Source organism: Musca autumnalis, unplaced genomic scaffold (assembly GCF_047663935.1).
Source record: "Musca autumnalis isolate F117 unplaced genomic scaffold, ASM4766393v1 scaffold_5, whole genome shotgun sequence".
Lineage (NCBI taxonomy): Eukaryota > Metazoa > Arthropoda > Insecta > Diptera > Muscidae > Musca > Musca autumnalis.
In genome coordinates this window covers 110,777,671-110,803,067 of record NW_027412088.1, presented here as the reverse complement: position 1 = coordinate 110,803,067, position 25,397 = coordinate 110,777,671, and the positions used below count along the sequence as shown (strand labels likewise).

Sequence of the window (25,397 nt, the reverse complement as noted above, 5' to 3'; positions counted from 1 at the left end):
TTTGTGGTTCAAACAAAGAAATCATTTTTAACGGCAAGTTGTAGTTCTTTGTAGCTGTTGTCTGCCTGGAAAATTGTGTCTTGTCATTTTTCTCACCATTTCTCGGATGCTGTCGATGTTGCTTTTGGAGTTTTCCCTTAGGTGTAACCACTAAATAACAGAATGATTGATGCTTCTAGACACAGAGTGTATCTATGGAAATTTTGTTTGAAGTCTTTAAAGTTTTCGCAATTTAAACGTTTACTTTAATGGATTTAAATTCAAGAATTACGAACAATTTGCTTTATAGCCCAACTTAACATTGTGCGTGTGATTTCCATCTTCATGAAAAAGCATCTTTTGGTAGATTTGTCACAAAACTGTTAAATGTTTTAATCGGATTTTCTTATTAAGAGAATTAATTCTTTATTATAAACTTATTTTCCACCGATAATTTGAATTTCTTAACCTCATCCACATTTATAGATAAATGGTCTAACTTTTAACATATTATAATATGTAGCATACTTTTAGGCCTATACAAAACATAATTTCTTTTTATCACACTTAAAACTCCATTCGTTTCAACAACCATTAGACAGAAGTCTTGTCTTTTCGACTCAATTAGTAATTTACAGCAAGTCTAACCCCTGGCAATGACTAAATGCATTTTAGAATGAATTATTATTTAATTAATATTAATTTAAAGAACAACTTTCTGAATGCAACCTATCATAAAAATATCAGTTGTTTTATTTTGAGTTCACTGTTTGGTACTTAAACAGTAGGGATTTTTTTAGCTTAAAATTCATCCCAATTGCAGAGGGTAGTCCAAAAATAAAGCCTACCAACTGAAGAAGAAAATATCACCTTTATAATGATGTATACTAGGTTGGCGTACCATTTTTTACTTGAACTGTAATGGCGAATACCCCAGCTTTGTTGTGTATAATTCAACAAAAGTGGCCTAATCAATTCAGCCCAATTGCGTTACCAAAAGTTGTCAAATACTAGGGATATTCAAATACTAGATATTTCTAATGCGGATATCTCCGCTTCTGTAGAACATATTCCAAGGGGAGAGCTTGATAGTGAAACTAGACCATCTGAGCTTTAAATTAATACCAAACGTTTTGGTATTGATAATAATATATCAGAGTTATTGCAAAATGCGCTAAGCTATCCCAATTTTAATATTTTGATGTATTTATTTTAACGACAAATAACTCTGCTTCTTATTTGCAAATATAAATAAGTTTTTTTTTCAGATAGCCCTAAGACATTTGGTACAAAGCCAGGACCGGTGAACACAGGTGTAGTGGTGTAGGGTATCGCATAGTCGGCCCCGTCCCGAGTTGTTTGGTTTTTTGTTTACGAAAGATTATTTTTAACTGTATTAGACTAAACAAGTAAAAAAATATCAGTCCGTTTTGCCAACAGCCTGTGTGAGTTTAAACTTTCATCTATGGACAACATAAAATCGAAAACAGGCTACGCAACCAAAATCGTTTCCGCAATAATTATGTATTAGGAGGGTTTTTAAATGGTCATGTTTGGACGCATGAACTTGGCAAAAATATATACATATTTGGATTAAAGCTGAAAAATGTTATGGAGTATAGTCCATCCGGATAGTCCGGCATAGTCCATTTTGGAAGTTATTAAAAATATAATAAATAAATAACAAGTAAAAGTGTCAGTCGGCTTTTTCAACAGAGATTTACCCTCAGCTTAGGAGAATTTAAACTTTCATCTACGGGCAGATCGAATGTATTTAGGGTCTTTTCGCAATTTGTTGGCCTTTTTCGACATTTGAGCTTGCCTACAGAAATGTGGATTAGGATTAAAGTGCAAAAGTGTTGCGGAGGAGGTACTTAAAGGAATGGACCGACATAATCTATTATGGGAGTCATATCTTTTCGATAGATATGGCGCCCACTAGTCATTTCAGTGGGTCATCGTATAACTTTTGGACCAGTATGCCAGTATGCATGGACTTGTCCACGGAAAACATAATGTTGCTTTAAACAGGACCACAATGAACAGCAATGGTATACATATCCAAACGAACTTCGAACAGACCCTAAACTGCACTTAGACACAAATGTTGACCTCTTGTGGGGAGGTCTAAAGTTTGGACCAAATTCGAAAGCAGGTCTTAAAGTGAACTTATCCGAAATTTTGTATGGGAGTTTGGACAAAATATTTCGAAGGCCAAATTTTGGACCAAATCGGTTGATTCGTTAGACAGTTATCTTGGGCTCCAACCACTACACACGGTGTCATAGGGGTTTTCAGGCTATTTTCACAGGAAGTATGGACTTGCCCCTGATAAATCTTGTACCGTTGTATAGGGGACAGTGAATGCAAATTGTAAAAACAAAAATCAAAGCGATTCGAAAGCAGGTCCTAAACTGAACTTTTCCGAAATTTTGTGTGGACCGATTGAGTCCATATTGGAACATTATCTACGTCTGGTAGAATTTTCACGATGTGCAAAGTACGGACCAAATCTGTTACTATCGTGAGCACAATTTTTCCGAAGATTTTCGAACTTTTTTGGGGGAGGTACCGGAAGGAGTTGACCGATATAACCCATCATCGAACTTAATCTAAGTTTGGACAAAATATTACTTAAGCCAAATTTAGGACTGAATGGTTGTTCCGTTCGAGATTATCGTGCGCTCCAGCCAGACAGACAGACGGACGGACATGGCTAAATCAACCCCAAATTGTCTGAAACGGATTTCATCCAAACATACTTGGGATCTAAAACCATTATTTCGATGAGACACATTTTGCCCGTATGAAAGTGAATATGCCCTCGTTAGCATAAATGCTGAGGATATAAAAATCAAAGGAATTCAATAACAGCTATTACACTGCACTTTTCCGAAATGTAGTATGTGAGTTACCCGAAGAATTTGACAAATATAGCCCGTATTCGAACTTAATCCATGTCTAGTAGAAATATTAAGATGAGCAAGGTATGAACCAAATCGGTTACTCCCTTCGAGAGTTATCGTGCACACCATTTTATTAAAACGTTTTGAACTTTTGTGAGGGTACCTAAAGGAGTAGACCAAGATGGCTTCGGATGATGTTTAAATTTTTGACCGAATCTGCAGATCCGTTCGAGAGTTATCGTGCGCTCCAAACATTTTTTTTTTAACTTTTGGACTATTTTCTCAGAAAGTGTGGACTTGCCACTAATAAAACTTGTACCATCGCAATGGGTGCAGCGAATACGAGTTGTTACAACAAAAATCAAAGCAGGTCCTACACTGAACTTTTTCCAAAATTTTGTCTAAGAGGTACGCGAAGGAGTGTACCGTTAGAGTCCATGTTGGAACCTCATCTCGTAGGAATTGCACGATGTGCAAAGAATGGGCCAAATCTGTTACTGCCTTCAAGAGTTATCGGGCGCACAATTTTTCCGAACATTTTCGAACTTTTGTGGGGGAGGTACCCGAAGGAGTGGACCGATATGGCTAATCTTCGAACTTAAACTAAGTTTGGACAAAATATTACGAAGTGCAATATTTGGTTCGAATCGAACCAAATGTTGAAAGTTCTACGTCAAGCCTTTTTTCTAGGAGTAGTAGAATATGTTAACTAAAGAACAGCTAGATTAGTTCTCCAATTCTTATTCAAACCAAGATTTTTTGCACTAATTATTCATTTATAGATGCAAGGTTTTTTGTACCATCTCTTTATGTATACATTTTATGTAAACTAGATATAAATTTGAGAGAACAATAAAGAAGCTAGATTATACTGTGCAACAGAGGAAATGCAAACAACTTCTAGTAGGAATATTCTGAAAGTGTATATTCAGACTACGAAAACCTCAGTTGGATTCTGCGTTGCTAGAACGGGTTTGGGATTTACGGCCTCATCTAAACTGGGCCTAAACGACCTTTTTTATTGATCGGGCCTTTATATCAGAAATATTGCCGCCCTAAAGTAGTAGAGCTTACATTTCATACAGATTAACTAGAAAACCCACATCTAGCGCATCAAAATCGTTAAAATATAGAAAGTTGACATAATTTCTGGAATTGTGGCCAGTAGCAGCAAATTTGTCATGAGTTGAATCAAGTAACCTTTCTCAACATTTTCCAATTAATGTGTCTTGCAATTCTTCAGAACATTCTGAAATTCTAAAGTATTTCATATCATACCTTCCAAGAGTTCAAAACATATTTCAAACAATGTTCACACAGGGAGTTTATTCTTATGTTTGGGATTTAAATTCATTGTTGATATATTTATGAAATTTACAACAATTGCATGTTGTGTATTATATTCCAGCGAATATTTTCCCCAAAGATAACATTAAGAAAAATGTAGCAGTTTTGCATCGCTAATTAATCGGGATCTGCAAGTGATTATAAATAAAAAATCTTCAGATTTGTTTGTATCGATATGCAATTTTAACATACCGCAAAAAAGCTGATGACTTGAGGCATGCATTTATTTCATTTGCTAAAGGTGAATTGCTTCTTAAATTACTATGTGCCATCGTAAATTCGTTCCAGGTGATAACTTATATTTAATATTGCATTTGAGCCCTTCACAAGTGGCAACTTAAGGGCAGCTGTGTCGTCCATCCACCTTCTTATAATGTATCGATATGTTGCCTTCTAATTTACATCCCTGTACATCATCTGAAAATTACATGGACATCGGTTTTGAAGATATAACATATTTTAAAAAGTGGGCGTGGTCGGCCACCATTGTCTATCGAATTAATTTTCAAACCCCGCACCACCGAAATTCCACAAGATATATAGTTTATTTTTACCAGGCTCCAGGGAACATATGTATATGCAGCCTATTTTCACCAGGATTATCGCGGTACATTCCCTGAAATTTGTAGAAAAATTGGCTCAGAAGTTTCAGAGATATAACATTTTAAAAAAATTTAGCGTGATCGGGTTTTAAGGTCTCAAAATGAGACCCTAGGGTCGGAGACACAACGACAATTGCCTCGCAAATTAACTTTCTCGAAATAGCGTTTTGAAAAAATACGGCATTGGGGAGGTACTCCGAGGAGCAGGGTGATTCGGGGCAGGGTGGATCGGAGGCTGGAAGTTTGGAGCGGGGTGGTTCGGAGCGGTGTGGTTCGGAAGGTGGAAGTTCAAAACTTGGTGAATCGGAGGGTGGAAGTTCGAAGCAGAGTGAATCGGAGGGTGGAAGTTCGGAGCAGTGTGGTTCGGAGCGGGGTAGATCTGAAGGTGGAAGTTCGGGGCGGGGTGGTTCGGAGGGTGGAAGTTCCGAGCGGGGTGGTTCGGAGGGCGCAAGTCGGCAGCAGGTTGGTTCGGAGCGCGGTGGTTCAGAGGGTAATAGTTCGGAAGAATTAATTCAATCGTTCATTCCAGTTTAGCTTAAATAGCGTTTTAAATCAGACAAAATTCAACAACCCTCCGAAATTCAACAAAATTTATAGCCTTTTTTAACCACGGGTCCTCTGAAATTTTCAGGAAAATCGTTTCAGTAGTTTTGGATATGTAACATATTTAAAAAGTGGGCGTGTTAAAATAGGGTTTATAGAAAAGTAGGGCATGGGGGGTACCCCGCCCCCACCGAAATTCAAAAAAATGCATAGCCTATTTTCACCACGGGTACTCCCTGTACATTCTCTGCAATTTTCAGGAAAATCGGTTCAGTAGTTTTGGATATGTAAAAAGTAGGGCATGGGGGAGGTACCACGCCCCCTCCGAAATTCAAAAAAATATATAGCCTATTTTCACCACGGGTGTTTCCTGTACATTCTCTGAAATTTTCAAGAAAATCGGTTCAGCCGTTTTTGAGTCTATACGGAACATACAAACAAACAAACAAACATACTAACATACACACATTGTCTTTTATATATAAGAAAGATATCGGTATTATTGGAAAACACAAATATAAGGAATTCAAAATGTATTAACAAAAGTTAAAATTCAAAAAACATTTTAGGTCGCAAATATAAGCGGACAAAACTAAAGCACTCCCCAAGTTTAGGTGTAACAAAAAACGATTGAAGTCAATATTTCGTTGCGTATTCTGGATGACACAAACACATCTTTTAGGCATACAGGATATTAAATTATTAATTATTGCAGGTCTGTCTTTGCGGTTTCCAATAAATCTTCTTTGGTTATGCAAGTTTTTCAGTTGATTTTTGAGTTAACGATCTCCCACAAGTCCCAATCGAAAGCTAAGATCAGGGGATTGGGTAAGCCAATAGAGAATTTCTGTCGAATTGTTTTGGAATCACTCCTTAACCACTTCCGACACAAGTTTTGTTCGTTATCTTCCTGAAATGTCCACCTAAATGGCATCTCTTTTTTAATACGTTACGATACTTGAAACGATCCATAATTCTATTAATTTTATGAATTGTTCCAATCCCTTGACCCGAGAAAAAATTCCAGACCATTATGTTTCGCCTCCATGTTTCACTGTGCCTTTAGAGATTCATCAGAAAACATCAAATTCCTCCTACAGTTCAGATGGGAAGTGGCGAACTCCAGTCAGGCTTTTTATGAAAGGTTTTTTGTTGGTCGTTGACAGAATAAGCCGCCCTCTACCCCTCTTCTGTGAATCGTTCTTTTGCTAATGTTTAAATCTAATCCATTCTGCATTTGACCAGAAGATGCAGTAGCACCATTTTTCGATGTATGTGAATTTGTGCTTTAGTTTTGTCCGCTTATATTTGCGACCTACAATGGTTTTTGAATTTTAACTTTTGTTTATTAAATCTGAATTTCTTATGTTTGTTTTTCCAATAATAAACATATAAATAAATAAAAAGGAAAGTCGATATGTCTGATGAGCTGCAAAGTAGTCATATAAATTGGTGATTGTGTGGGTTCGTTGTGTGATATTCGGTCCAACAGACAAAATTTCAAGTAAAGAGTCTTTTTTAGCCAGATTTTCAGACCGAATTATTTATAATTTTGCATTTAGGGCTCCAAGTGATAAGGATACTTTTTCACCAAAATTTATGGACATAGATCCACATTTTGGTTCGGGCCGGCCGAACTTAATGCTTTTTTGAATTTATTCTCTCTCGAGTTGAGCTTATGGCCTAGAGGTTATGACCTAGAGGTGAAAAATTGGGAGTCTAATAAGCAAAAATAAAATAATGCTTTTTATTTGTTCCTTTCGATCTTATGACTTCTATACTTTGAAGCTCATAAGCTCTTGGAAACTTATGACTATACAACTCTATTCCAACTTAATTTATCATGACATTTTTTACTTCTTCAAACGCTGCTCCTCACATTCTCAGGTATTTATTTATACCTGGTTACTAGACAGCGGAATTTTATGCAACTCCTATTTTTGGTCCCATTCATGTCAAATTTTGGGACCGGGCATATTTTTGGCTTCTGATTACATTGCAATTCAGATGGGTAGTGGCAAACTCCAGTCTGGCTTTTTTTTGAAAGGTTTTTGCTGGTCGTTGACAGAATAAGCCGCCCTCTACCCCTCTTCTGTGAATCGTTCTTTTGCTAATGTTTAAATCTAATCCATTCTGTATTTGACCAGAAGATGCAGTAGCACCATTTTTCGATGTATGTGAATTTGTGCTTTAGTTTTGTCCGCTTATATTTGCGACCTACAATGGTTTTTGAATTTTAACTTTTGTTTATTAAATCTGAATTTCTTATGTTTGTTTTTCCAATAATAAACATATAAATAAATAAAAAGGAAAGTCGATATGTCTGATGAGCTGCAAAGTAGTCATATAAATTGGTGATTGTGTGGGTTCGTTGTGTGATATTCGGTCCAACAGACAAAATTTCAAGTAAAGAGTCTTTTTTAGCCAGATTTTCAGACCGAATTATTTATAATTTTGCATTTAGGGCTCCAAGTGATAAGGATACTTTTTCACCAAAATTTATGGACATAGATCCACATTTTGGTTCGGGCCGGCCGAACTTAATGCTTTTTTGAATTTATTCTCTCTCGAGTTGAGCTTATGGCCTAGAGGTTATGACCTAGAGGTGAAAAATTGGGAGTCTAATAAGCAAAAATAAAATAATGCTTTTTATTTGTTCCTTTCGATCTTATGACTTCTATACTTTGAAGCTCATAAGCTCTTGGAAACTTATGACTATACAACTCTATTCCAACTTAATTTATCATGACATTTTTTACTTCTTCAAACGCTGCTCCTCACATTCTCAGGTATTTATTTATACCTGGTTTCTAGACAGCGGAATTTTATGCAACTCATATTTTTGGTCCCATTCATGTCAAATTTTGGGACCGGGCATATTTTTGGCTTCTGATTACATTGCAATCGAAATTTATGACATATGCAAAATTATGCAAATATTTCAATAATAGGTACAAAAATGTTTGTGTGTACAATTTTTCTGTTTAAAATTCTCTTCAGACAAGTCAATAAAATAGGGAAATGTATAACCACAGCCACAACCTTCAAAATACCGAAAATCGGGAGGTATCGTTCTATGGGTGCTATATGAAGGCGTGAACCTAAGCCGACAAATTTTAGGTGGAAAGTTTTTACCCCCAAGAAAACTAAATGCCAAATTTCAGCCATTTCTGAGGGATATTGAGGGCACAACCTTCAAAATACCAGAAATCCGGAGGTACGTGGACCTATACCGATAAATTTCTGGTGGAAAGTTTTATACCCCCAACGAAGACTTTATACCAAATTTCAGCCATTTCGAAGGGATATTGAGGGCACAACCTTCAAAATACCGAAAATCGGGAGGTACCATTCTATGGGGGCTATATGAAATTCGACAAATTTCAGGTGAAAAGTTTTATACCCACAACGAAGACAAAATGACAAATTTCAGTCATTTCGGTGGGATATTGAAGCCACAACCTTCAAAATACCGAAAATCGGGAGGTACCGTTCTATGGGGGTTATATAAAAACGTGGACGAGAAAAGTTTTATACCCCCAACAAAGACTTAATACCAAATTTCAGTCATTTCGGAGGGATATTGAGGGCACAACCTTCAAAATACCCAAAATCGGGAGGTACCATTCTATGGGGGCTATATGAAATTCGACAAATTTCAGGTGGAATGTTTTATACCCCCAACGAACACTAAATACCAATTTTCAGTCATTTCGGTGGAATATTGAGGCTACAACTTTCAAAATACCGAATATCGGTAGGTACCGTTCTATGGGGGCTATATGAAGACGTGGACCTATGTGGACAGATTTCAGTTGTAAAGTTGCATAACCCTAACTAAGACTTAATACCAAATTTCAGCCATTTCGGTGGGATATTTAGACCACAAATCCTTGAATATATTTTCGCATATGCTCATTTTATGCAGATATGTAAAAATATGTCAAAATATGGACGATATGCAAACTATGCAAACATTTCTGGGCCTAATTCGTTTTATTTTGTAATAAAATGAGTTTCTGTCTAATCAGATTTTCTCTACGACCATCCTAACCATATATGCATTTGCATAGGATTCCGCTTTCTACTGGCGAAGGAGCTTGACTTCTTTTTTTTTAAGAGTTTTATTATTGCAATTTTTATTTCATTGGCGTTTGGGGCTTTAACTTGATGATTTTCGTTTGTCACGACGTTTATGGACTGTCTTCAATGTTTTGCTATATGAAACATTCCCTCCCTCGCACGATGGGGCCAATAGCAGGTTTTCGAGGCAAAAAGTCAATTTTTGAAGTTAACGATTTGAAAAAAATAATAACGGATTTCGATTGCCAACACTCTGAATCACTAAAAATAAAAAAATAAATCAATCTGGTAACGTCACATAGCGACATACTGATCTGGCAATGGTGACATATTTTCATATGCATAATTTTCCGACATTCATTATAAATAAGTAGTGAAAGCGTTTTAAGCGCCAAAAAGAACATTTCAACGTTTTTATATTTTTTAAAAATGGAAAGCTCTTTAATTGGTATGTAAAATAAGATGGTGTTAACAAATAATAAAAATGTTATGTGTGGTAAATGTATTTTTGAGGTAAGATGTGATGTCTTTTTTGGAGTATTTTGCTTTGTTATCAATATGTTCTCTGGAGTATAACTTTTGAGATCTAAGTAGATCTAGAATATTATATATATGTGGTGAAAGGTATTAATGTGTACTATCATTTTGTGAAAAAATTAGCTGCGCCTATCTGCGCCTTTTCATAAAAATCTGATTTCAGATGTCGTAATACTTAAAAATATGGACATTTTTATGTTTTGGTTGGAGAATAATCGGAAACTCATTAATGTTATCAATTGGATTTCGGAAAAATTTAATGGAGGTATATAATAATATATATATAATAATATATAATTTCAGAAATATCGCAGACAAACGTTGGCTTTTGTGGCGGAATCTTAGCCGATTTTTACCTCATGGAACCTCATTTTATTAACTTATAACAAACCACAGACAAAACCATGAAATTTTAACATATGTATATAGAGGAGCTATATCTATATCTGAAGCGATTTCAATATAACTTGACAAACTTATTTGTATCCGAATTCCGTAACATTTTCCAAATTTTATTGTAATTTGATGGAATTTGCATGCTTGGTCATTTAAATCGGGCGAACATATATATGGGAGCTATATCCAATTCTGAACCGATTTCAATATGATTTGTCAAAAATGTTTCTAGACCAAAATCCGTCGCACATTTCAAATTTCATCAAGATTGGACATACATAGCGGGATTAGTGCACCAAATACCTAAAATCGGGCGAAAATATATATGGGAGCAATATCAAAATCTGAACCGATTTCAATATAACTTGGCAAACTTATTTGTAGTCCTAATTCCGTGGTATTTTCCAAATCGCATAAAAATTGGGCAGAATTTGCGTGTTTGGTCCATCAATTGCTTGAAATCGGGCGAACATACATATATACGGGAGCTATATGTATATATGAACCGATATGAACCAAATTTGGCATATTAGTATCTAAGCCCATTATAAGCATCTGTACAAAATTTGGAAGGTCTAGCTTACCCCAGTGATTTGTTGCCTCGAAAACCTGTCATTGGCCCCATCGTGCATCATTGCGCTCGCTTAGTATTCTATTTAAATTAAGAGCGGGCGGGCCAACCAAACCAACATAAAATATTTACCCAAATATAAACATTCGTGCTATCTGAAATAATTGTTAATTTCGTCCAAAACTGTTCATTAAAATACAATGTAAACTTTTCTCGAAAATACAAAAAAAATTATACTAGTTTTTTGTACTTCCGAAAAAAAGTGTGCAACCTTGCTCTCCTTGACTGCGATCAGTAAATAAATCCGATTAATAACTTAGAATTCTTGTTTGACAAATGAATGAACAATGTGCTGTGCTGTATTTCGTATAGAAATTGTACATTCAACTTGGAATCTAAGTATATACATTGAATTCAGAACATTTTGTATATTAGGGTAATAATAACGTAATTGATAAATATTACAATCTATAGAAACTAAATGTTCTCTTATGAAATTAATGTGTATTATTATTGTTAATTAATGTGGATTTTCTTGAATAAATATTTCGTTTCAATATAATATCGTTAGATTCGATATGAAAAAAAACTCAAAAAGTTTTTTTTAAGTATCTGCATGTACTTTAAATCTCCTGTAGCGGACCATCGAAGTAAGTCAGTATACAAATTTACATCAACTGAAACCATCTCAAGTCTAATTTTGTACAATGTTTACTTTAATTCCGCCCTGTTGGAACCTATTGTGCATACAAATGTGCATATTAACCTTCGATTGTTTACAGCTACAATCTTTTTACAACTGTTTCATTGATGGATATTGGCTGCTGCTGTCATGTTCTGTTTTGTTTTTAATCTGGTAGTTTAAATTTACATATTTCTTTTGTCTTAAATTTATTTCAAATGCTTTGCAATGCAAATTGCATCCATTCATTGAAATAAAGAGCTAAAAGTAAAATTCTCATTGAAAGAAATGGGAATATTGCGGTGTGACAACAACAATTTCGTGAATTTTTGGTTACCTCTACCGCCACAAATTTCCAACTTTTTTTAAAAAAGCAACATGTTGTGCCACAAGTCTGAACGTTTCTTGTTTAGTAAACAATAGCGGCGGATGTAACATACTTGCAATACCCAGCCATGCCGCAACTGACAGCGATCTATGCTTATGCAAATTCATCTGTCAATACAAACATCCATCGATCAGCACCTATCAATATACCACTGCAGCATTTGACGTCTTCACTGCAGTAAAGGTAAGATGGCAAATGAGATTTCTTGGCTTGGGATTTTTCCTTTGTTTCCTTCAAATCGAAAAAAACTTTCTATATTGCATTTAAGTTCGTCATAAACTCCCAAAAGGAAATACATTTCAATTCAAACGAAATCTTGATTTTCTTAAGGTCCAATCATAGACAAATTATCGTATAGACAAAGAAATACTCATGTTATGTGCTGTTAACCGCCTCAAACGGAAAAAAACTCAAAATTGTTCGAACGCGATTTTGGCGGAAAATGGAAAGACTTTCTTCTATATTTCTATCTGACGATGTAGATATCGTCAAAAACTAACCCCATACAGTTTTTGTTAAAACAAAATGTTTATAAAGTTGTGTTTATTGGCATTTTTAATTGAGTTGTTCTGTCAACAAACTCAATGTTAACAAGATTGGTGAGAGCATTTCTTCTATACAATTCATTTGTCTGTGGTCCCACAGTGTAAAGCAACTGATATTGAACTTAGTTCATCTGTGTTGGATATTATTTGAGAGAAAAACATCTCACACATGGTGCAAGAATGAAGGTGATACAATAATACCAATTGATGTCTTCATTTGATGTCAAAACATATTCTTAATCAAAAATAAATAACAAATATGTCACTTCTGTAAAGAATATATCATCCTTTTTTAAGCTTCGCGAAGAATATTTTACCGTTTTCTTCTACCTTTTGAAGATATATAGCGCAAAAAACTTTGACAGCAAATGAAGATTACGGCTTGAATTCGCCTTTTGGATCACCTTATTAAATTCGCCTTGATCTCACATTTATACTGATATAAATATATGTCTCAAAATACAAGAGGGGTGTAACTTCAGGAAGTCATTTTATATTATATTTTCTACCGCTTACCATTATTTAGATATAGCGATTCTAAGAATTACATTATTCATTACATGCCCATATGGGCAAAAATTGAGTTTTCCACTTTAAAAAATCCAAAAATTTTTTGGATACTACTGAAATAATTTTTAGTACATAGCTTAAGAAAAAAAATCGTCATACCAAATCTGTTTTTTTTTTTTTTTAAATAACATTGGTCGTTGCGGCAAAAGAAATGACTGTTTTAAGTTGAATGTTTGGAAAAAATTCCGTCATTACCGTTAACTGAATTCCTAGTCTTTGCGATGAGGAAAAAATACTCCCGAAATGTCTAAACGGATTCGCGAAAAATGAAATTTATTTTTCACATATTTGAAAACATATTTTTTTATATAGTAGCGCATATGCATACAAAATATTTATGCATGTATATAAAAATTACAACAGATATTGGAGAAATGAATTTCGAAGCTATAGTATTCTTGTTATTTGCAAACATACAAAGAAGTTTTGAGGAAAAAAGTAAAAATTTTATTATTCTAATTATGTTATTTTTTGATTTTATAGGAAGAGTTGAAGCAAAAATGTTTCGAATTCTTTCTCTTTTTGGTCCAAATTTCTTGCAATAATGAAGATATTCGGTTGCAACCAAATTTTGCATAAAGTTTTAAATCATAGGGAATTCCAATCGTTGCATTTAATTAAAATAGCAAAAATTCAAAAACCACATGTTTTTTGCTTCAAAATGTCCCCATCCTTTTGACGCGGTTAAAGTGAAAAGTCAAAAAAATTATATATTGGAAACTTTATGTCTGAAGTGTATTTTTAACTTTCTCTTTGAAAATTAAGCAGCTGTACATTGCGTTCTAAAGGCAATAATTGGACAATAACAAACAACAACAGGTTTGCCTCAACACATTTTTTCCTATTTTTTATACGCTCCACCATAATATGGAGGGTATAATTAAATTTGTCCATCCGTTTGTAACACATCGATATCATCTTGATCAGGGTAAAATTCTAAGTCGATATAAACATGTCCTTCTGTCCGTCCGACAGTCTGTTGAAATCAGCAATTTTTAAGATAGAGCTTTGTAATTTGGGGTAGAAGTTTTGTTGGGGGTATAAAACTTTCCCCCAGAAATTTGTCAGTAGAGGTCTTCGCCTTCATACAGCCCCCATAGAACGGTTTCTCCCGATTTTCGGCATTTTGAAGGTTGTGGCCACAAAAATCCAAAAATTCGGCATTTAGTCTTCATTTAGGGTAAAAAACGTTGCATATGAAAATCGTCGGTATAGGTCATCGCCTTCAAATAGCCCCCATAGAACAGTACCTCAGGAACAGTAGCCACAAAAATCCACCGAAATGGCTGAAATTTTGGTATTTAGTCTTCATTTGGGGTATAAAACTTTCCACCTAAATTTGTCGGTATAGGTCCACGCGTTAATAAAGCCCCCATAGAACGGTACCTCCCGATTTTCAGTATTTTGAAGGTTGTGACCTCAATATTCCTCCCAAATAGCTGAAAAGTTTTATTTAGTTTGGTAGGTCCACGTCTTCCTATATCCCCCATAGAAGCGAACCTCTCGATTTTCGATATTTTAAATGTTTTAGCCACACTATCTTACCGAAATATCGGAAATTTGGTATTTAGTTTTCTTTGAGTCTAAAAACTTTCCTGCAGAAATTTGTAGGTTTAGATCGACGTTTTTATATAGCTTCCATAGAACGGAACCTCCCTAATTTCGTTTTTTGTAGGTTAGTCACATTGTTTAAACGAAATTGCTGAAATGTGGTATTTCATTTCCAGTTCATTTCCAGTTCAAGTGTTCCACTCGTGGCCGGCAGGACGAACCTAACGCCGTTCTTACTTGTTTACCTTAAAATGACCACAGTTTCCGTGCAAATATTTTTTTCAAAAATCCTTCGGTAAATCGTGCTAAAACAGTTTATTTTATCGAAAAACGTTTACAGTTTTAATTTAAAGTGTTGAAGAACAATAGTTCCGTCGTTACATGCACATTAACATATCGCTCATTTACTCAAAGAGTGACATAACTCAAAAAATGCGTTTTCTGAGTTAGCAATTTCTTTTTTTTCTACGACTTCTACTTTATCTTGTGTCAAATTTTCATGCTGATATCTCAAAAACTCGACAAGTTACAGCTCATTTACTACGAGTTCCGCATAATTCAACACAAAAGTTTTTTGAGTTTATGAAGCACTAAAACACTTCAAATCATGCTTGATCATGCACAGAAATTTATCTCTGATATCTGGCTATCTGGTTGCAAAATATGGCCCAAGTAGTTATTTTAGTTTTAGTGCAATAATCTTTTTAAGTTGGGAAGTCAAATTTCAATCGCCAACTTAAAACGCGTTTTTCTCGAAACTTGTTTTTTCGAGATGTGTCACTCTTTGAGTAAATGAGCGATATGTTAAATTACTACATAATTGCCCATATAAGCCAGGTATACACATCATTAGACAAAACACGTATAATAAACACCTACTTATGTCCCTTTCCTTTATATTTTACGGATTATTTTTAATTTGTAAGATAAAAATATTAAAAAAGTTTTCGTTAAATAAATAGTAAACTAAGTGCTATTTTTGATAAATATATTCGATATCTACTCAGAAATTATGGGTACACTGACTGCTGTATTTGACGTATACAGTGATCCAACGAAGAATATTAAATATGCAGGATAATCCCGTCGAAGTAGAAAAATACGATGGCTGCACGAAAACATTATGACCTAGGCAATATAGCGTGTTGCCAGGGGTAATTTGAATTTTGTTTTGGAAACTTTGACAGTTTTTAGCCTAAATGTACTCAGGACAGTTTGTCATATGACCATGTATTGTGTTGTTTACAGTGAACTGCCAAAAATCACTTTGCAAAAAAATGGAATTTATTTGTGAACATTTTCGCCCAATCATTCGACGTGGATCACGGCAAGAGTGCATCTATCATATTAAATCTTTGCATGTCGACAAAGGGCCATTCCATAACACTATGAATAACGGGTTTATTGAATTAAATCATGACCGACACTCGCCAAAAAAAGGTCGTGAGGGTAGCCCAAAATCGACCGTAGAAAAAACATAGGCCGTGCGTGAATGGATAATGCATTTTGTTCATTTCTTCCTGGCCGCAAAAATCGATTTTTCTTGTTAGATCCAGCAAAATTTGGCAATCGCTCACAAAAAGGATCTTGTGAATTGGTGCAAAGAAATTGGAAATAAAAACGATAGCGGTGCTTCAAACGACGTTTATACGATCGTCACAGAAGACGAATCTTGGATCAATGCTTAGGAGCCCGAAACAATACAGGAATCGACCGTTTAGGTCTTCGAAAGCGATCCGAATTCAATGAAAATTGTTCATGTAAGAAGAACTTCGAAGTAAATAGTCACCGGTAGGACAATTAATTCTGAGTAGTACACTACAATTTGTTTGCCTGAGAAAATCAAAAAAACAAAAAAGAGAAGACGAATCATTGCGCACCTTGACAATGCGAGCTCTCACACACCGATTCAATCCAGCGTCTGTTTGACCGTACAAAACATGGAATTGATGGGTCATCCGCCGTACAGCCCTGACTGGGGATCCAATGACTTCATTTGATTCCGGCATATCAAGAAAAAAAGGCGTGGTTAACGATTTCCGTCGCCAATCGTCGAAGATGCTGTAAAATCGTTCAAAAACCATGTTTTGGATATGTCTCAATCGGAGTGGAAAAAGTGATTGAACAATTAGTTTGAGCGAATGAAAAAGTGTATAAATCACGATGGAGACTACATAAGAAAACAATAGAATTATTTTTGACAGTAAATAATTCGCGTTTTCATTGCTAGGATTCCGAGATTATATTTGATGAATTTTAAATAGTTCCAGCAAGTTAGCAAAAATGTTTCACTGATTTTAATAACAGATCTCGTTTCAATTCCGTGTTAAGTGACAAATTGAAAGCTGCGAATATTTCAGTGAAATAAGCTCTAAATATTTCATAGACAGCAATAGAACAATTTAATGAAACAAGTAACACAATTGTTCTTGGTGAAGATGTTGATTTACAAGTACTTCTTACCGCAAGGACTCTAACGGATAAAATAATATATTTTCAGAAATCAGGAAAAGGTCAACAGCGAAGCGAAATGTAACCTTCCAAAAGTTTATCTTCTATGTATACGTAGTAACGTACACAAATTAACAGCGTGTTTTTGTAAAAATGCTTGCCTGTCACACGAACCGTTCGTACTAAAACGTATGCGTTCAAAATTTGGTTCTTGTAAAATTTTACGAACCATTCGTTTTTATCTAAAAGCTTTCGTCTATTTCATAAAAGCTTTTATATTTCTGGGTTTCCATGATACTTATTTTGTGAATTTTGCATAGGCATCTGCACGTAAAATGTCTTACTTGATGGCAACCCCGATAAACAGATGACAAACAAAAAATAAGAAAAAAAGTCATCAAATTTGTCCAAAAATAATTGTGATAATATAAAGAAACTGATGTACATATACGCGTATGCTTCTATGGAAATAAATAAAATTGCATTCCCTTCCAGTTTTCGTGTGTTTTGTGTCATTTATTATTCAAATTATTTAATTTTCATTCAAAACGATGGGTCTTTTCCATTCGTTTATTTTTGACGTATTCGTTCGTCTGATTTTGTTACGAAAACCAAAAAAAAAAAAAAAAAAAAAAAAACGAAAATGAAAAGCTTTCATTTGTTTTTTTTACACGAATACAAACGTCAACCGCTATGAAAACCAAATTGTGTCTTCGTTCATGAAATCGACGAACGAATGGGCAAACACTTTTTACAAAAACACGCTGTAAATAAAACCAAGACAAGAAATTTTAATAATATCGTTTACTATAACTACGGAAAAAAATATGTAAATGCACATCTTGTCCTGAATATTTGAAATATTTAAATGTCATTTTTATCCCATTTTACTGGATTACTTTTAGAGACTTTCCAACTTCTGTGAAGGCAGCAATGGCATGATCAATATCATCTTTGGTATGAGCAGCGGAAATTTGGACACGTATGCGGGCTTTGCCCTTTGGTACTACAGGGTAGCTAAAGCCGATGACATAAATACCACGCTCTAAAAAAAGAAAACATACACATGTAAACAGTGGATACTTTGACAATTACTTCAATTAGAAGTACTTACTTAACATTTCATCGGCAAAAATTGAAGCTAAACGAGCATCCCCCAACATTACTGGACAAATGGGATGATTTTCACCGGCAATTGTAAAACCAGCCTTGGTCATAGCATCACGGAAATGTTTGGTGTTTGTTTGGACTTTTTCAGTTAATTCACTGGACTTCAAGAGCATATCCAAAACTTTGGTACCTGTGGCAACTACAGCTGGTGGCAAAGTATTGGAGAAAAGATATGGACGAGATTTTTGTCTCAAGAATGTTATAAGTTCTTTGGGACCAGTGGTGTAACCGCCAGCAGCACCACCCAATGCTTTGCCCAAGGTAGAGTTGATGATGTCAACGCTACCCATAACGTCACAATATTCTTCCGTACCGCGTCCAGTTTTACCCAAGAAACCGGTGGCATGGCATTCATCAATGAATGTCAAGGCATTGTATTTCTTGGCCAACGAGACGATTTCTTTAAGAGGAGCAATATTGCCATCCATAGAGAAGACACCATCGGTGACAATCAATTTTATGCGAGCAGTGGATGATTTCAATTGATTTTCCAAATCTGCAAAAATGATGGAAATATTTGAATTTTAACTTGCAAAACTACGTTTAGATAAAATATATTTTTGTAGTTGGAATGCTTGTGGCCAGTTTCATTAAACTTCATTCATAAATACATATTTTATTTATTTTAGTTTTCAATCAACCAAAAATGTTTTACAATAACAGGAGTTTGGTAGTAAATCGGACGAATTTGGTTTCGATTCGTCTTGGGGGACTAGCCCATAATCAAATTCAATAATGCATTTTGTATTATAGTTATTTTGTATTGTAGTTGATGGAATTGTACTTACCATTCAAGTCACGATGCTTGTAGCGATTCTTTTGAGCCTTGCACAGGCGAATACCATCAATAATTGAAGCATGATTGAGTTCATCAGAGAAAACGGCGTCTTCTGGGGTCAAAATAGCCTCAAAGAGACCAGCATTGGCATCAAAACATGAGGCATAGAGAATGGTATCTTCGCGACCATGAAATTGGGCAATTTTCTTTTCCAAATTCTTATGAATATCCTGTGTACCGCAAATAAAACGGACCGAACTTAAACCGGCACCATACTTTGAAAGAATTTCATTGGAATATTTAACAACTTCTGGGTTATTCTGTAAATATGATAAGCAATAGAGAAGTTTACGTTAGATTCCAAGGAATTTCAATGCTTCCTTAGTCCCAGTCCACACTAGAGCGATTTCATTGAAAAAATTGCATGAAATTAGGCATTCTCAGATCGAGTACTCTACTATGCAACTCGATCTAGAGACGCATAATTTCATGCAATTTTTTCAATGAAATCACTGTAGTGTGGACCGGGACATATAATCCGTCGTTTTAAGCAATTTGTCATTGTAACTGAAACCCATTAAATGTTTTTTTATGAATGCAATTTCTTTCAATCACATTTTAATCTATACTTACAGCTAAACCCAAATAGTTATTGGCACAAAAGTTCAGAATGTTTTTGTTACTGCCCTCCACTGTAATCTGAGTGCTCTGGGATGAAGTGATAACGCGTTCTGATTTAAATGTGCCCGCTTCTTTGATGGATTTAATTTGCTCTGAGATTATTTCGCGAAATTGTGCATTGGCCGGGGAAGTGGAGTACGAGCGGTGCAACGATCCCTTTAAGAGATACAGCTGGAAACCTAAACAAATATGTATATGTATGCATTGTAGCAATGAATAAATATTATTATTAAAATTTATTTACTCAAATACGCAATAAAAAGTTATGCAATATTAAAAAATGACATATTTTCACTTATTTGTCGCCTGTGTTTTCATTCTTACCTCTCAATTGTGTTAATTTTGAAAAATTTGGCATTTTTCCTGTTTTATATATTTTCTCTTGTTGTTTGGATGCTGTACACCAGCCACACTACAATCTACGGACTCACAAGAGACACCCTCGCTGATTTCCAGCTGAAATGAACTGAATGTTTATTTCGGTGACGATGCCATAGAAACCCCATGTCGCATGTTTACGAAGCATATGGCTGGTCCGCTTCTTCATATTTAATATGGATTCTCTTTAGCGACGTTTCTACCCGCTGTATATTCAAAGAGCAGTGACACGCGAAGACAACAGCTGACTGACTATCTGACGTTGTGCCACAATGGACTAAGAAAATGTTCATTCCAATTTTGTGGTATGTGTGCATGTTTATGTATCTAGTTTTTCTGTTTCTTGATTTGTGCGTCGGCATTTGTTGAACTTCATTGTATTTTTAACTGAGGAGGGGGTGTGCGAAACAAGTTCATCGGCACAAGTACATGTAGAATAATAATTTTCGTGTGGCCATGACAACGAAATTGAATCAATTAAGGAAGTCACCAAATTCACTTTCATTGTAAAAATACACTGTAAAAAACATTTATATTAAAGAATAAAATCGACAACTCCTGATTATTGGTTCACAAAAATGTGGTTTGGTCGGTGGTTTTCAAAATACAGAAACTACAGCCAATTTATACAAATTTTGAGGTATTGGTACCACGTAGTTTTATATTTTTATACCCTTCACCATAATATGTATTTCGTATGTAACACATCGAAATCATTCTTCATCGGGGTAAAATTCTAAGTCGATGTAAGCATGTCCGTTAAAATAAAGATACAGCTAGCAATTTGTAAGATAGAACTTTGTAAATGGGTATTGAAGTTTCTATTACTCCTAGGATGTTTGGTATTGCAAATGGGCTATATAGCTCCCATAGAACGGTACCACCCGATTTTCAGTATTTTGAAGGTGTTAGCCTCATTATCACACCTAAATGGTTGAAATTTGGTATTTAGTCTTCGTTGGGGGTATAAAACTTTCCCCCAGAAACTTGTTGGTACAGGTCGTGGTCTCTATATTCCACCGAAATGGCAGAAATTTGGTATTTGGTCTTCATTTGGGGTATTAAACGTTCCATATGAAATTTGTCCACGCCTTCATATAACCCCCATAGAACAGAACCACCCGGTTTTCGGTATTTTGAAGATTTTAGCCTCATTATCACACCTAAATGGATGCAATTTGGTACTTAGTCTTTCTTGGAGATAAAAGCCTTTCTGACTGAAATTCGTCGGTATAGGTCAACGTATCGATGTACCCCCCTTAGAACGGTACCTCCCGATTTTCGTAATTCTGAAGGGTTTTACGTCAATACCCGAAAAACTAAAATTTGTTATTAATCTTCCATGGGGTTATAAAATATTCCAGAAGAGAAATATCAGTACAGGTCCGTGTGTTCCTATATCCCTCATAGAAGCGTACCTCTTGATTTTCGGTATTTTGAAGGTGTTACCAAAATATCGGAAATTCTTTGAGTCTAAAAACTTTCCGCCAAAAATTTGTAGGTATAGATCAAAATTTTTTTATAGCCCCCATGGAACGGTACCTCTCGAATTTCGGTATTTTGAAGGTTAGCCCCATTGTTCTGCCGAACTTGCTGAAATTTGGCATTTAGTCTTCTTCATAAATGAAAGGAAACTAATTATTACATTTTACTTCAATACAACTCGTGGTGGAGAGTATAACAAGTTCGGCCTAGCCGAACTTAACGCTGTTCTTACTTGTTCGAAGTAGTTTCCCAGCAAAAAATATAATTTTTATTAAATTTCTCAATTTTTGAAAAAAAAACATAATTTCCAATTTAAATACATATATCTCCAAGGGCTATACCTCAAAAATATATTTTTCATTATTTCTCAAAGATTCTTTAAATGTCAATATAATAATAATATATAATAAAAATATAATAATCTCAATATAATCTCTCAAAGTAAGAACGACGTTAAGTTCGGCCGAGACGAATTTTTTAAACCCTTTTGTTTATTAACGTAGTAAGGAGAAATATTTTAACTGATAATTTTCTTTTTAAAAGAGCTCATATGGGACGTCGTTGTTCTTTCCAAAACAAGGACCCATATTTGCAATTTTCGGAATTGAGCTTTTGTTTCCTCTTCTTCTTCATTTGCCAATTCGTTTTCCGAATGTTAGCGACCAATACAATTATAAATAGATTTGTTTCCTCTAGCAATACACAATAATAAATTATACCAATCTCCTTCGAAATACACAAAATTAGGCAATACAGGCTGGACATAAACCTGGGTATGTGAATATTGATATTTTTTAAGCGGGTAAGTTTTCTATTTTCTCGGAACACAAAATTAACAATTAACAACCAATTCAGTAGAAAAATGTCACTAAAATCTTCATAAAAATTTTAAATAGGGGCTGCCCCTATATTGCGGCTATACTGTCTGAAGTTTTTGCAAGGGATGTATTGTAGCTCTAGCGAAGACTAAACACCAACTTTCACTTATACTTGAATAATGTGACAAAACTTTCAAAATAAGGAAAATCTTATAGTTGTAAAATAATCCCAGCTTAATCTCGGGTTTTGTTGTTTTTAAATTTTTAAAACAACAAGTTTTATTTAAAGTGGGATGTAGTTAAAATTGATTTAATTTCGGGAAAGGCAAAGAATACTAGTTTCGCCCAACGCCACTTGGACTCATCAGTTCTCTTAGTTCTTTGTATTGAAACAAAGAAGTCTTCCCCAATTTTATGACGACCAGGGCTCAAGAATAAACGTAGCCGATGAATTCGTTTAAATGCGAATTCATCAGAAACATTTAAAAAATATCGTAGCCGCATATGTAAACCAAGTAAGTGGAATTATTTTACAACAATAAAATAATACACATCTCAACAAAACTGCCAAAGTGAATCTAAAAATAAGGAAAATCGTTAATCCTGTACCGAGGAATTTCTAAAGGAATGTTTTATACAAAAAAATTGTATACCCCAGCCCAGACTAAATACCAAATTTCATCTATTTCGGTTTGATAATGATGCTGAAACCTTCAATATACCGAAAATCGGGAAAGACCGTGCTATGGGGGCTACACCGAAAGGTAGACCTATACTCAAAATTCTCTTTTGGAATACTTTATTGTCCCATCGAAGACTAAATATCAAATTTCATACATTTTAGTTTAATAGTGACGCTGAAACCTTTCAAATGCCGAAAAGTTTTATAACCCAAACAAAGACTAAATACCAAATTTCAGCCATTTCGGTGCGACATTGAGGCCACAACCTTCAAAATGCCCATAGTCGCAAGGTATCGTTCTATGGGACTATATCAAAATGTGGTCTTTTACTGATTATTCTCTTCTGGAATAATTTATAACCCCGTCGAAGAGTACTTAGTACTCTTACCAGGATTTCGGAGTCGGAACCGGAGTCGGAGACGAGTAATTTTGCTGGAGTCGGATTCTGAGTCGAAAAAAATAACTCAACTCCGACTCCGGGCAAAAATTTTTCCTACATTTTTTAACATACGCTTTATTTTATTCTTATATAAAAATATTCGAACAAAAATGTTTTTCGCCCGTTTATTCATATTATAAGAAATCGATGAAAACATGTAGGCAAAAACTATATTATAATCAGTTAGAGAATGAGCCAGAGGATGTTTACTATCGTTTGAGCTCCACTATAATCAATTTCTATATTCATATATTTTGCCATGTCAGTATGTCCGTTGATTTTAGTACAGTTTTAAATTCGTCACAGAATTTTTATCAAAACGAATTGTTTTAATTGTATTGTTTCTTATATAAGTCATCGTTTTTGTGGCCCCTTAATGCTGACAATGTTCAAAGCTTAAACATTTTCTAACGAGGAAGGGTGCAAGCCGAACTTAACTTCGGTTTTATTGAGTTTTCATTTCAATTTGGATAAGTTCAGGATTTATATGAAATTTTGTAGTTGAGTATTATATTAGAACGAAATTTCTCTGAAAAGGCCAATATATTGGAAACTTGTACATACATACATATATTATTAATGTTGAGTGGTATTGAAAATTACCCTCGGAGTCGACTCCGGAGTCTGGAGTCGTGAAAGAAATTGGAAACTTGTACATACATATATTATTAATGTTGAGTGGTATTGAAAATTACCCTCGGAGTCGACTCCGGAGTCTGGAGTCGTGAAAAAAGTCGACTCCAGGGTCTGAGTCGGAGTCGAACAAAAATTGGCTCGACTCCGAAACCATGCCGTGGACCGATATAGCCCATTTTCAATTATAAACATTCTAGGAGTAATAGAATCTTCTGTATCAAATTATAAAGCTCTATCTTAAATATTGCGAGCTGTATCTTGACTTAAACAGACAAACCCATGGATAGACGGACATGGTTATATCGACTTATAATTTTATGCTGATCAAGAATATACATTTTACAGGGTCTCCGACGAGTATTTCGATGTGTTACAAACGTTAATTATACCCTCCATTGTATGGTGGAGGGCATAAAAATCGGTAGTAAAGTGTGTTCGAAATCCCGAAAATACTTAAAATGGGTTGTATTGGTGTATACAACAATCACACAGAACAGGTATACGACAATTATACTTATTGTTGGAGGAGGTCTGCCTTGAACTCTGAGATGCAGAAATTTTAAATTATTTGCTTATTGCAACATACAAACATAAAATAAATAATTGATATAGACGCAATATCCACAAATAAACTATTAAGATTATTGTATGTAAAATTGATTTATGACGTTAAAAGATATTATATTTTTCCTTTCAAAGGAAAAATGGTGGAAAAAAATAACCATAAGTTTTTGTGGAAATGGAAAATTTACACAAAATTGGGAATTCCATAATTAAACAGGTTCTTCGCAAGTAATGTTGTAAGTTATCTCATGTTAAAAGAATACATGTAGTTGTGTGAATTTATGCGTACATATATTCCAGGGGCGTAACAATATAAGGTAGTTGCTCATCAATTCCATTGGCTCGAAGGTAGAACGGTGCCAACGACATGATACCCTACAACAATACCCTCAGCTTTAGCTTTTCACGGAACAAAACATCTTATGGCATAAAACTAAATTTATGCTTTCAAAATAAGTGGAAGTTAATACATTTTTAAAAGTTTGTCATAAGAAATCATGAAAGCTTCATCGTTAAGGAATTGAAAATTGTTGTCCGTCACCAAGCTGGCTTGTTATAGTGGGAGACTTAGGGCTAAATAAAATAGAGTCGCACTTCCGAAATAAAGATCTATG

At 34.8% G+C, this 25,397-nt stretch overlaps 1 protein-coding gene across 1 annotated transcript; it reads right to left on the bottom strand.

Annotated features, from left to right (window-relative positions):
- Window positions 1-17,937: 17,937 nt before the first annotated feature.
- Window positions 17,938-20,412, bottom strand: Gcat (Glycine C-acetyltransferase). The gene is made up of 5 exons (XM_073957886.1): window positions 20,105-20,412; window positions 19,733-19,959; window positions 19,110-19,419; window positions 18,266-18,817; window positions 17,938-18,196 (listed from the first exon to the last, which is right to left on the bottom strand). The coding sequence occupies exons 1-5, from the start codon at window positions 20,136-20,138 to the stop codon at window positions 18,039-18,041; spliced, it is 1,281 nt and encodes a 426-aa protein (XP_073813987.1). The 5' UTR covers window positions 20,139-20,412; the 3' UTR covers window positions 17,938-18,038.
- Between the last annotated feature and the right edge of the window lie 4,985 nt (window positions 20,413-25,397).